Raw genomic sequence first — 11,084 nt, 5'->3', positions numbered from 1 at the left:
TAAATATGATTAATTATATGATTTGTCCTTCCACACTTATTTTGAAGAAATTAAAGCATTGTTTTAACATACTCAAAATAAGTTCTCTAAATTCGACCGCTAGATAATTGTTTTTTTTTTTATTTTATTTCATTGTTTAGGTCAGTAATACTATGTTAGTACATGTAGACTTTAAAATACCTTTAAAATGTATTCCTTTTAAATAAGTATGTTTTTAGAAAGTTTAGTATTCATAAAAAAATTTAAGTGAAAACATTTACTGAAAAGAATCTTAAATCAAAACATATATAGACGATTTCATTATTTTTTTGTGATCCAAAAAGAATGAATTAATTTTAATTATGTTTATTTGGAACTATGTCTGAAGTATGTATAAACAAACAGAAAAGATTCTTTAAATTTATTAATATTCATCGAAGTGATAACGTATGTACATACAAAAAACACGTCGCTGAATTGAATCTCCTCCTTTTTTAAAATGGTAAAAAATTTACATAAGAAGTCTACTTCACAATATATAAAAACCGATTCACGATAAATTCGGTGCGTCTGTAGACAAGTTTTATATAATTATGTCAATATTTTTACTTTGTTAACAATGGTAATACCTATATGAGAATCTAGAATCCAAAATTTTCTTTGGTCTTAAATAAAACGATCTGCAATATTCTTTTTATATTAAGGGGAAAATTCTTTGATGATGTGTCTCCATTACTTAATACCGAAAATCTTTATAATATATATTTCACCGCTCGGAAAGCCCAGTTATGTTGTTTTGTTCAATTTAATAATAATGACGCAAAAAATAAAATGTTTTATAAGATAAAATAAGCGATTCATATCATTAAAAATTATAAAGTAATTTATCCGTTTTAATTTGCAGTTAGATAATTTTAAATGAATGAAAATAAAGAAAAAAAAGATAACGATAACAGACATAGCGGTTATTAAAAATATTTTTATAAATTAAACACCAAGAGTGCAATACCCGAAAATTGTATTGAAGGTGTTTGACCTGAAGTCCTTATTTCTTTAAGATAATATATTGACATTTCAAAGAAAAGGCAATATTTAATTTTAGAGTACATAAAATTACACACAAGAAAACATATATTAATAAATTCGGTGTTTAAAAAAAACTAGTATATAATACTCGTTAGTTTTATAATTTCATGATCTAAGATTCACATTTTATTATTTTGCTTATGTCCTCTAAAGCGCGCATTCTATAATTTGTAAACTAAATAGAGAATAATAGTGAATCAAAAATTAAGATTTTACTTACAGAACCATCCTTTAAAATTTAAATACTACGACAAATTTTGATGTTGGCACCCTCTTGATAATTGTCAAGATAAATGTCAGGTTATTATGTGACATGTGTCAAACGTGATAACTTTAATGTTTATAGACATAACCTTTAACGAAAACAAAGTTAAAATTTTTGAGTAACCTAGTTTTTGTCCTATTTGAAAAAAAACTTTTAGATGACGTTTAATAAACATTAAAAATACAAATGGATTGTATACATTGCGGTGAACAATCGAAATATAAATGTCCTATTTGTCGTCAACCATAGTAAGTATTACACACGTTCTTTTTAAATATATTTGGTTTTATTCATAAAATGTGTGTTACATAGTTGTTCAGTTGCTTGCTGTAAGCTGCACAAAGAGAGTAAATGTGAGCCACCTATTCAACAACCTCAAATTACACAAGAATATTCAAAACCATATGCGTTTCCAACTGAAAATACTGTACCGTTAGAAAAATTGAAGTTATTGGGTATGTATTACTAAAAGATTAGATTAGTTTGAAAATCAACTATTAAAAAATATAACGAATCTCTTAAATACATATTTTTTTCAGAACAATCAAAAGAATTAAAAAAATGTCTTGAAAATCCACATGTGAGGGAAATACTAACATTACTAGACAAATCTACATATCCAGATGTACTGATTGATGAATACATGCAAGAACCAATATTTACAGAATTTGTTGATGCATGCTTGAAAGTTGTCCAAACAGAAGAATAAAAATTTAATACTCATATTGAATTTTTTTTAATTATGCCTTGGAAATGACCTTTTAGTACAAGTTGTTGTTCAATTATAACCATTCAACCTTGTTAAGATATCCCAAGAAACATTAATTATACATGGAATTGGGTGTAAATGTAAAAAACAACAGTATCAGATATAAAATTTAAATGTAATTTAATTATTGAAGAATTTGTTTATTTATTCCCACTATTATATGGACAACTTACAATTTGTACATTAAAAAAAAATTGTGTGAATAATAATGACAAGATGGCTTCATAAGTAACTCGAGGAAATATAGAATTGCTGCCAAATTAAAAAGATAAATAATGAAAGATACCTAAATCTTGGTTTTGTTGGTGAATCTAAATGCTATAACTTATTGATAATATTTCAGGGTCTTGTACTTATCATGATCCTAAAAACTTAATTACAATTGATCGATATTTGAATGAGGTGTTTGTTGAACTATCTAGAAGTGTCACACCTCGTCTGCCCGTGATCGCGGTTGCTGCAAAGTAACTGAAACGTCGGGAGTATGCAGTTTTTAAAAATAAAATACTCGTAGCAATACGAAAATATTAGTTTCATTTAAATGAATACTCGCGAGTCTTAGATCTCATTGTCACCATATTATGCCAAATAAATCTATTCTAATAACAGGATATTTACACCACTTATTATAATATGTAGAAAAATTTGTTGGTACCCAATTTATTTAAAGCAGTTATATGCCTTCTCTACACTATCGTATAAATGAGATGTTAGTTATTACTTTTTTTATTTTCCAAGCTTAAAACTATCTCACCAAACTTATCTTTTTCAGTCACATCAACCCTCATGGTCATCGACAGCCGGACGTATTATATTCAATCTTCATTAATATTCTTTTATCATTAAAGTACATTTTTCAAGACCATAATAGCTACTAAAATTGTTTACCTATCTGCTCTCTGGAAGTGGTTTAAATCAATCTGAACAAAAACAATATATTTATGAAAATATTTTTTTGATTTAATAAAAAAAAAATAGTAATTACATTTACTTCAACAGTCTCATTCATATATTCGACAGTGCCATCAATAAGAGGTTTTCGAGTGCCTCAGATTTTTTCTTTTCTTCATCCAGTTGTCTTTCAAGTTCAGATACAGCGTCGTGGCAGGAATTCAATATGTGTATACTTTGATCTGCCGTCTGTATATTGTCTTCGACCAGAGAGCATTCTTTGTCTTCCAACATCAGCTGTTCCACTGCACCAGAAGCTATTTTGCGACGTTTTGCTCGTATATAATAGTCCAAATCGTCTTCACAATCTAAAGCTCTATGTTTAGTTCCAGCGTAAACATCCACCTCTAACAAAAAGTTTGTATTTCTGTATTCATCCAAGGCAGGTTTTAAATAAACAGCCAATCTATTATCAAAATTGTCGAGACTATTAATTTTTTCATACACAATAACATTTAAAACATCGACCAGATTGAGCTGGTCTAAATGATTATCAGATATTTCATGAGGCATATCAAAATCACATAACTCTTGTGGTATGAGAGCAACTACTTTGCACATAACGTCCTCAGGATTGGAAAACCAGCCAATTTGCTTGCAGTATTTACCAATTTGTTCTTGCATATTTAAAATGGTTTTTGGTAGAAATTGTGAAGATGGATCTGGAAGTTTTAATTTGTGCATCAACCTCCTTATAAAACTTGTATTATCTGTTTGTTTTGCACTGCTCGGTATGAATTCAAATGGTTTAGGATATGGGGATGAGCTGTCTAAATACTTGACAAATTCTAAAGGAAACGAGGGATAATTGAATAGGTCTTCGTTGGTTATAACATGACATAACTCGTCAACGGCTGTGTTGTAACAGGCAACGAGTTTTTGTAAATCTTTAAGTACGTAATTAGTCCTTTCATTCTTATCCGATTTCAACCTAGCCCATATATCATTACCAAGATATCTTTGACAGATAGACTTGAGATAGTCTATCTCAAGAGGTGGAGGCTTGGGGTAGTTTCTGGATAGCCACTTTAGAGCGCTTTTAGTACAAGAGTCAATTGATCTGTCCACATTCACAGAATCCACATAAAAGAGTTTATATGCTGATATGACATTATTATTCTGCCATAATGTTAATTTTTCTTCTAGACATCTCCTGTCCGTAATAGCTTTATTTGGCATAATGACTGCTATGGGAATTATTTGATATTGATGCTTCTGTTTCAGTATTAGCTCGATAATTGCGTCAGTGTTGCCATCATTTTCTGTAACGTAGACCAATATACCATTGGCGCCACTTAAAGCTTCGTTTGACTCGTGTAAGCTGTCTTTATTTAATAAGCTTATAGATATCGCGAAATCCATCAATTTATTCCACGATTCTTTTTCCACGTGAATCAAACAATCACTTATATCATGCCGTCTGCCGTCGCCAAAGACCTCTCGAATCCATTTTCTAACATTTATTTTTCTATGTAAGTAATCATTAGCTCCAGGTGACACTAATAGAGCTTTCCAAAAGAAACACTTGTCGTAGGGATATTCTATTTGTTTCATACGTTTTATAAGAGGCGATCTTATTATATCCAGAATATTATATGGCTTCGGACTAGGGAGTTGTTTCAATTCACCAACAAATTTATATCCTCTGTGAATAGCATTCATATTATCCAGGGCCGATTTCTCCGATCTCCTTTTCAATAACCTAGCTTCTTGTAACGGACTCCTATCTGGCAACCACAATGGCGTATCGTCTAGAAGACTACGTCGCTTGAAATTTCTAATAAAATGTTTACGCCAAATATAATACCACTTCTTCATAATCCTCTTGGTTCTAAATATTTCAGCTTTTAATTCTGAAGTACATATTTCATTGAGCAATTCCATACTTATATTTTCATTAAAATCGCGTGCGTGTGATAGCAACTTGTTAAAGTCATCCACTTCCTCCTTCAAAATACTTCTGACTGTTTCTTCTTCTATTTCATCAACCAGTTCTTCTATGAGCTCTCGAGATTCCTTTTCAACTCTTTCCTTGAATTTTCTCTCTTTTTCTTCTGCAATTCTTTTAAGTTCAAGCCGTTTTTGTTCTTCAATTTTCTTTTTTAACTCTTCTTGTTTCTTTGCCTCTTCCTTTTTCTTTATTTCTTCTAATTTCTTGGCTTCTTCCATTCTTCTTTGTTCTTCCCTTTTCCGTTCCTCCTCCTTTCTTTGTAAAGCAAGTTTCTCAGCTTCTAACCGCTTTATCTCTTCTTGCCTTTTCAATTCATCTTGCCTCTTCATTTCCTCTTCTCTCATCTTTTGTTTCATGTCTTCCTCAAGTTTCTCAGTGTTCTCTTGATTGGGATCAAAATCATAAACATCAGTCTGTGGTACTTTCACAGAATTGAATATATTATCGGCAACTGTCTGAGCTTTATTTTTACTTTGAAATATTGTGAATTTGTTGCTTGGAAATGACGGTTGGTTTGCACTTTTGAATAAGCTTCCTGGTGACGTTGCAATTGATTGATCGCCATTAGAATAAGGAACGGGATTTGCATTGTTATTACCCAATTTGAAAGTAGTTTTTGCTGTGGTCTCATTGCTGCCTGAGCCAAAAATGCTCGAAACTTGTCCCGGATTACTGGGTTTATCTTGCAATGGCTTAGAAAAAATATTAGCACTTTTATCGTTGCCTTCTTGCGCCTTTCCAAATACATTTGGCCTAGCCGTTGAGAAAATATTCTTTGGATCTGTTTGTGAAAATAATGTGCTTTTTGTAAATATATTACCACTCGTGGCTTCGTTCTTGTTTGTTTGTTGTCCAAACATAGAATTACTGGCTGGTTTCTTAAAAACATCACTCGATTCAGAAGGTTTAAATGCACTTTTAGCAACTTCAAAGACATTTTTGCTATGGTTCGCTGACGCGAATACGTTCGGCTTCGGTAAGTCTGCGTTATATTTATCGTTTTCGTGACGCGAAAACAAATTCGATGCTAACTTAGATTGGTACACATTTGTTTCAATCTTCTGAGGCTTGGAGAAAGTAAATATGTTCTTTGGACTATCTAACACCTTTTCCGGTGAGTTGGCAATTACTTCTGTTGGTGCTACCGGAATAGGCGGTTGGAAGGAAAATTTATTGATATTTGAATTTATCTCAACGGTAGGTTTAGCAAACACGGTTTCTCGTCTAGGACTGTCGTCTTGTTTGACAAATAAAGTCTTCCTTGGCTCAATCTTCTGTGACACCGCAAGTATTCTACCTTCTTGCGAGAGTTTTTGCATCTCCAGTTTTAGGCCTTGGACATCTTTTTCGCTATCGTTTATGGTATTGTATCCTAAATCTTCTGCCAATAAAGAAATTTCTTTCAATCTCCCATCAATACCGAAGCTAGAGTAAAGAGGTACGTTTTCAAAATCATATCTAGGCATTTGACCTCCAGATATAATTTCACCGACCGTATTTTGCCTCTTCGACTCTATCAGATTTATAGCTCTTGATAACGGATATGGATCGCTGTCTTCGATGAATTGATTTCTGTTCAGTATTATTGTTAATTCTTCTTCATTTTTCGCGAACCGCAGGCCATAATGATTTATGAATGACTTCATGCTCTCTATAGATTCAAAAGCTAGAATATTCATCATATCCTCCGCTGGATATCGAGCACCACCTCTGGGTGCGTACGCTTTCACAATTCTAGCTAAGGCTCTAGCTCTGACGTCATTGAAATACCTCAATAGAATACACGCTTGAAGGTATGTCGCCTTCTCTTGAATGAGACGAAAGAATCTCACATAATTATTATTATCAAGAGCAGCGTATATTTGTAGAGCGAAAGTTATCGATTCAGATTTCTGGATCTCGTATGGTAGCTGTTTTATCTGAAAGGAAGACAAAAAAATAATTAAAAAGTATGTATTAAATTTTGCATACCATATACTAAATTATTTAGCATGTAACACGCACTTCCCACCAAAAATTGGCGTCACCGAGATTCAATAAAGCGATATATCCTCTAAATTCAGCCTCATTAGGTTTAGATTCAGCGCTGACGTCCGCATACATATGTTTTAATGTTTGCAGACATTTTGTCAGATTGTCCGTGTTCAGCTTCTGGTCAAACTGAGTGTGTTCTAAGTCAGCCAGTCTAGCCGCACAGTGCGCGTGGAAGCGAGCGCAGATCTCCACCATTTTGATTGATTCTGAAACCATTTTTTAATCATTTCATATAGCCGCATACCAAAACTGAAAGCCTTAAACATTTTAATACTCGATTCGCTACTTAGTACTGGACTCTGCATATTTACCAGCGCAACACAAAGCTTGCTGCGTGATGTCCTTACGAATTCCACGAAATCTATCCCACATGAAATGGAACCAGTCAGCTAGGGTCACCTTAAGAATTGTAATTATTAAAAAAAATTAATTATACTGTATTAAATAGCAAGTTGAATGACCATAACAAGGGATAGATATTTAAAACTTTGATGTTGATACAGAATTAAACATATATCGCATCATATGCAGTTAGTTTTGTATATTCAACTTAATACAATTTATGAAAACTTTCAGACAAGATATTACATACATATACCGTAAGTAATATTTTTAAATTCTTGACAAAAAAAAACAAAACAGTGCAATGGTAGACATAATGTTTAGTCCATTATATGTTAGAAATTATTCTATCATATAAAAATGTGATCATTTGTTAACCCAACACTGACAATTCAAAAAGTTCATACATAACTTAAGATAGTCTATCGAATACTATTTCCAATATAAAAAATGACATATTTTGTCAAAGTATGTACCTGTCTATTAGTGTCGGCGATTTCATGTAGCAAGTATGAACAAGTTCTCATGAGAACCCTGGCTGGTCTGAGTTCATAGCACATAGGAATCTCTTGGTCAGCTGAACTGCGACTGTACTGTTTAACTGCACGCCAGGGCTCCAATAGACCATCTGAGCCCGGTATCGTCTCCAATGTCATCAACTGTAAATGATTTTAAGTAATAAAATGATTATGCCTTATATAGTAATGATTTTAACATATTTGTATTATAAGAGACATTGTTCTACAAAACATACATCCATAAAAAATCATAAACATTAATACTTTATAGTAATGTTGTACAGTTATAAATGCTCTGGTTGTCATGGCCGATTGTATTATGTTACTATTATAATAACAGTTGAGGTTTATTCACCTGATGTTCAGACTGTCGATGCAACAGTTCTTTCTCCGGACACATATCAGGACATGTTCCAATAGTCGCTCCACCAACCTTCACTCTTGAACCAGCACCGCCCCATGCTCTTAAAATCCTAATAAATACATTTTAATGACATCAATAGTGCTCAAACTGTTAGCTTCATATTAGCTGGTAAGGTTATTGTAACTCCCATGATTATTATTATTTTTTAACAGATCTCGACTTGATCTCATCAATAGTTGTAAGTTCTTGCTTAAATCAAGACATTTAAACAGATTTACTATTAATCTTTGTAATTTTACCTATCTCTTGCATCCAATGTCCTCCACTTCTCATCAGGGGTGATGGAAACTCTGGATCTTAGCTTGTCTAATTCCATGGCCGCTTCACGATTGCTCAGAGTGGTGGCCGTTATAACTATCGGAGCTTCAGCATTAGCTGGTTGGTTCCTGCAATGAGTTATCTGTTATCTATCTTATTCTATATGGTAGCATTTATATATTTTTATAGCACCCAATATAATAATATCTTTTTGGTTATTTTTGAAGTAATCACCATATAATGTAGAATTATATCCATGACTTACATTATGGTGGGTTTTGTGCGTTTAGGTGCTATTGGATTTTTCTTCTTCATCGGTGGAGCCATCGCTCTGGCCTTTGATATGACTATGCCAGGTCCCATGCCTGGTACTGTAATATAAATTTTATTGACACTGAACATACTAAGATAAAATCAGATTTTATACATTTATTTGATAACAATTTTCGCTGAACAACTATTAATACGATGAGTTTCTCATAGCATAAACATGTTTTGGTTATACACTGTTCTTCCATAAACATCTATTGACATAACAAAACTGCTTGTACGAACCTCCTTTAATATATTAATATAAGTAATTCATATGGGGCTTATCACTCACATTTCTTCCTGGGTACTTTGTAAGTCTCTATACCACTCATAGCATTTAATTCCTGTTCTACTTCAGGATCCGGAACCCAATCAGGGTCTTCATCTTTTGAACTTTTCCGTCTCCTAAAGTGAATAAATAAAATAACTATATATAGAAAACCTATTGCATTATTTTATAATGAATGAAAATTCTCAAGATATATAGATATACAATTATTTCTTTTATTAATCACAGTTATTTAAACAGCTTCAAATCTATGGATAAAATATTAATTTAATTTGTATGAACCACTGAGATAATATTAAAAACTTCATAAACTTCAAAATCTAGGTAGATAGGAGATGAGCTAAAATACTAACACTCTAGGCTTTGATCGTGTGACATCAAACATAAAACCATCAAAAGCACCAGCATTGAGGACAGCTCTCTCTGCAGCACCAGGGTGGTCATATTCTATAACACACATATGCTTCTTGGGCAGCAGTCTAATTCTCTGTACTCGGCCAAACTTACAAAAATGCTTTTCAGCAATCTTGGCTTCGAATAAACAGTCAGGAACGTTAGAACATCTATAACGAAGACCAAAATTACTCGGTTAATGAACACTTGGTGCATCGATTAGCAAAAGTATGAAATGAACTTACGTGATGGATGTCCTATTATTGACCTTATCTAAAATGGATCCTCTTAATTTCTTCTGTGGACTATTATCCATGTTTACAAAATTAAGAGATTTATAACCTAACAATCTTTTATGTCGTGTATATTAATAAAATAAATAATCAACTTGGGGAAAGTAACGTAATTTACATTTGAAATATTTAGTTTCATTAAAAAGAATAATTTCTAAACAAATAAGCCACACAGATAACTGAGAAATGACAATTTTTGTGGACGTAAAGCGGTTAGTTGTGAGACCTGTCAGTTGATTTTAATTTCGTTTTTTGACATTTATTAAAACAGAGTACAAATTTTAAAACAGTATATACATATATGGGTATTCCAAACACTTTTGTAAAGATTGAAACTTTATTAAAAAAATATTACACCTATATTCTTTAGCCTCAAAAATTTAAACCACAGATAAAACTCGAAAATGACTTCAAAAAAATCCTATATTTTATAAATCCAACATCAATTATTATATGTGTTATAAAAAACTGGAAAAATGGATTAGAATATTGATTTTAAAATATATTATACTAAATATTTTTATACCATAAAATTTTTTTACAAGTATAAGCTGTAAATTACAATTTAAATGCTTATTACTTGAATCATGACGCAAAAAGGGCTGAACAGATTTGGTAAAAATCAACAAACAGATACACCATGACCCGGATTACGTCATAAGTATGAATCGTTTAAGTTGAATTTTATCTCTTAGTGGGGCATATATTTATATGTCAAAACAGATTGTTTTATTTTTATTTATACATCTAAAGTCCCTTAATAAGACATAATATTAAGATTTTCAATAGTCAAATTATGTAAAAAGTCCTATGTATAGGGTTTTCCATTAAGGGCGCTTGATCGTGCAGAACTTCCATCGTAGCGTGTGCTGTGTGGCACGTAGCGCCGTCCTGTTGAAACCACATGTTGTCCAGATCCATATTCTCGATTTCAGGCCAAAAGAAGTTGGTTATCATCGACCGGTATCGCTCACCATTGACGGTGACGGCCACACCATTATCGTTTTCGAAAAAATACGGACCAATCACGCCTCCGGCCCAAAATCCGCACCAAACAGTCACTTTCTGCGGGTGCATTGCCACTTGGTGAACCTCGTGTGGATTGGTCTCGTCCCAAATACGGCAATTTTGCTTGTTGACATAGCCATTCATCCAAAAATGCGCCTCGTCGCTGAAGATGATTTTTTTGCTAAAATCGGCGTCAACTTCCAACTGCTCTA

General features: G+C 32.5%; 2 protein-coding genes across 2 annotated transcripts; one reads left to right on the top strand and one right to left on the bottom strand.

Annotated features, from left to right (window-relative positions):
• The first annotated feature begins 1,379 nt into the window (after positions 1-1,379).
• On the top strand, positions 1,380-2,053 carry LOC116770182 (zinc finger HIT domain-containing protein 3). The gene is made up of 3 exons (XM_032661544.2): positions 1,380-1,578; positions 1,643-1,785; positions 1,870-2,053. Exons 1-3 carry the CDS (start codon positions 1,517-1,519, stop codon positions 2,037-2,039), a joined length of 375 nt encoding a protein of 124 aa, XP_032517435.1. The 5' UTR covers positions 1,380-1,516; the 3' UTR covers positions 2,040-2,053.
• A 984-nt stretch (positions 2,054-3,037) lies between these two features.
• Positions 3,038-10,095, bottom strand: LOC116770011 (protein xmas). The gene is made up of 10 exons (XM_061527704.1): positions 9,817-10,095; positions 9,532-9,741; positions 9,182-9,294; positions 8,843-8,948; positions 8,559-8,705; positions 8,251-8,368; positions 7,854-8,036; positions 7,347-7,434; positions 7,006-7,241; positions 3,038-6,920 (listed from the first exon to the last, which is right to left on the bottom strand). Exons 1-10 carry the CDS (start codon positions 9,885-9,887, stop codon positions 3,105-3,107), a joined length of 5,088 nt encoding a protein of 1,695 aa, XP_061383688.1. The 5' UTR covers positions 9,888-10,095; the 3' UTR covers positions 3,038-3,104.
• Between the last annotated feature and the right edge of the window lie 989 nt (positions 10,096-11,084).

The sequence above is a fragment of the Danaus plexippus genome (assembly GCF_018135715.1).
Source record: "Danaus plexippus chromosome 13 unlocalized genomic scaffold, MEX_DaPlex mxdp_15, whole genome shotgun sequence".
In the NCBI taxonomy this organism is placed as follows: domain Eukaryota; kingdom Metazoa; phylum Arthropoda; class Insecta; order Lepidoptera; family Nymphalidae; genus Danaus; species Danaus plexippus.
This window is presented reverse-complemented; position numbering and strand designations above follow the sequence as displayed.

Bases quoted from the DNA above. Each gene is read 5' to 3' on its own strand.
- LOC116770011 (XM_061527704.1), bottom strand. From the start codon at position 9,887: ATGGATAATAGTCCACAGAAGAAATTAAGAGGATCCATTTTAGATAAG. The intron at 8,369-8,558 runs GTAAAATTACAA...TGTATTTATTAG, and splicing joins ACATTGGATGCAAGAGATAG to GATTTTAAGAGCATGGGGCG. The intron at 6,921-7,005 runs GTGCGTGTTACA...TCTTCCTTTCAG, and splicing joins ACGCCAATTTTTGGTGGGAA to ATAAAACAGCTACCATACGA.
- LOC116770182 (XM_032661544.2), top strand. From the start codon at position 1,517: ATGGATTGTATACATTGCGGTGAACAATCGAAATATAAATGTCCTATT. The intron at 1,579-1,642 runs GTAAGTATTACA...TGTGTTACATAG, and splicing joins CCTATTTGTCGTCAACCATA to TTGTTCAGTTGCTTGCTGTA. The intron at 1,786-1,869 runs GTATGTATTACT...TATTTTTTTCAG, and splicing joins AGAAAAATTGAAGTTATTGG to AACAATCAAAAGAATTAAAA.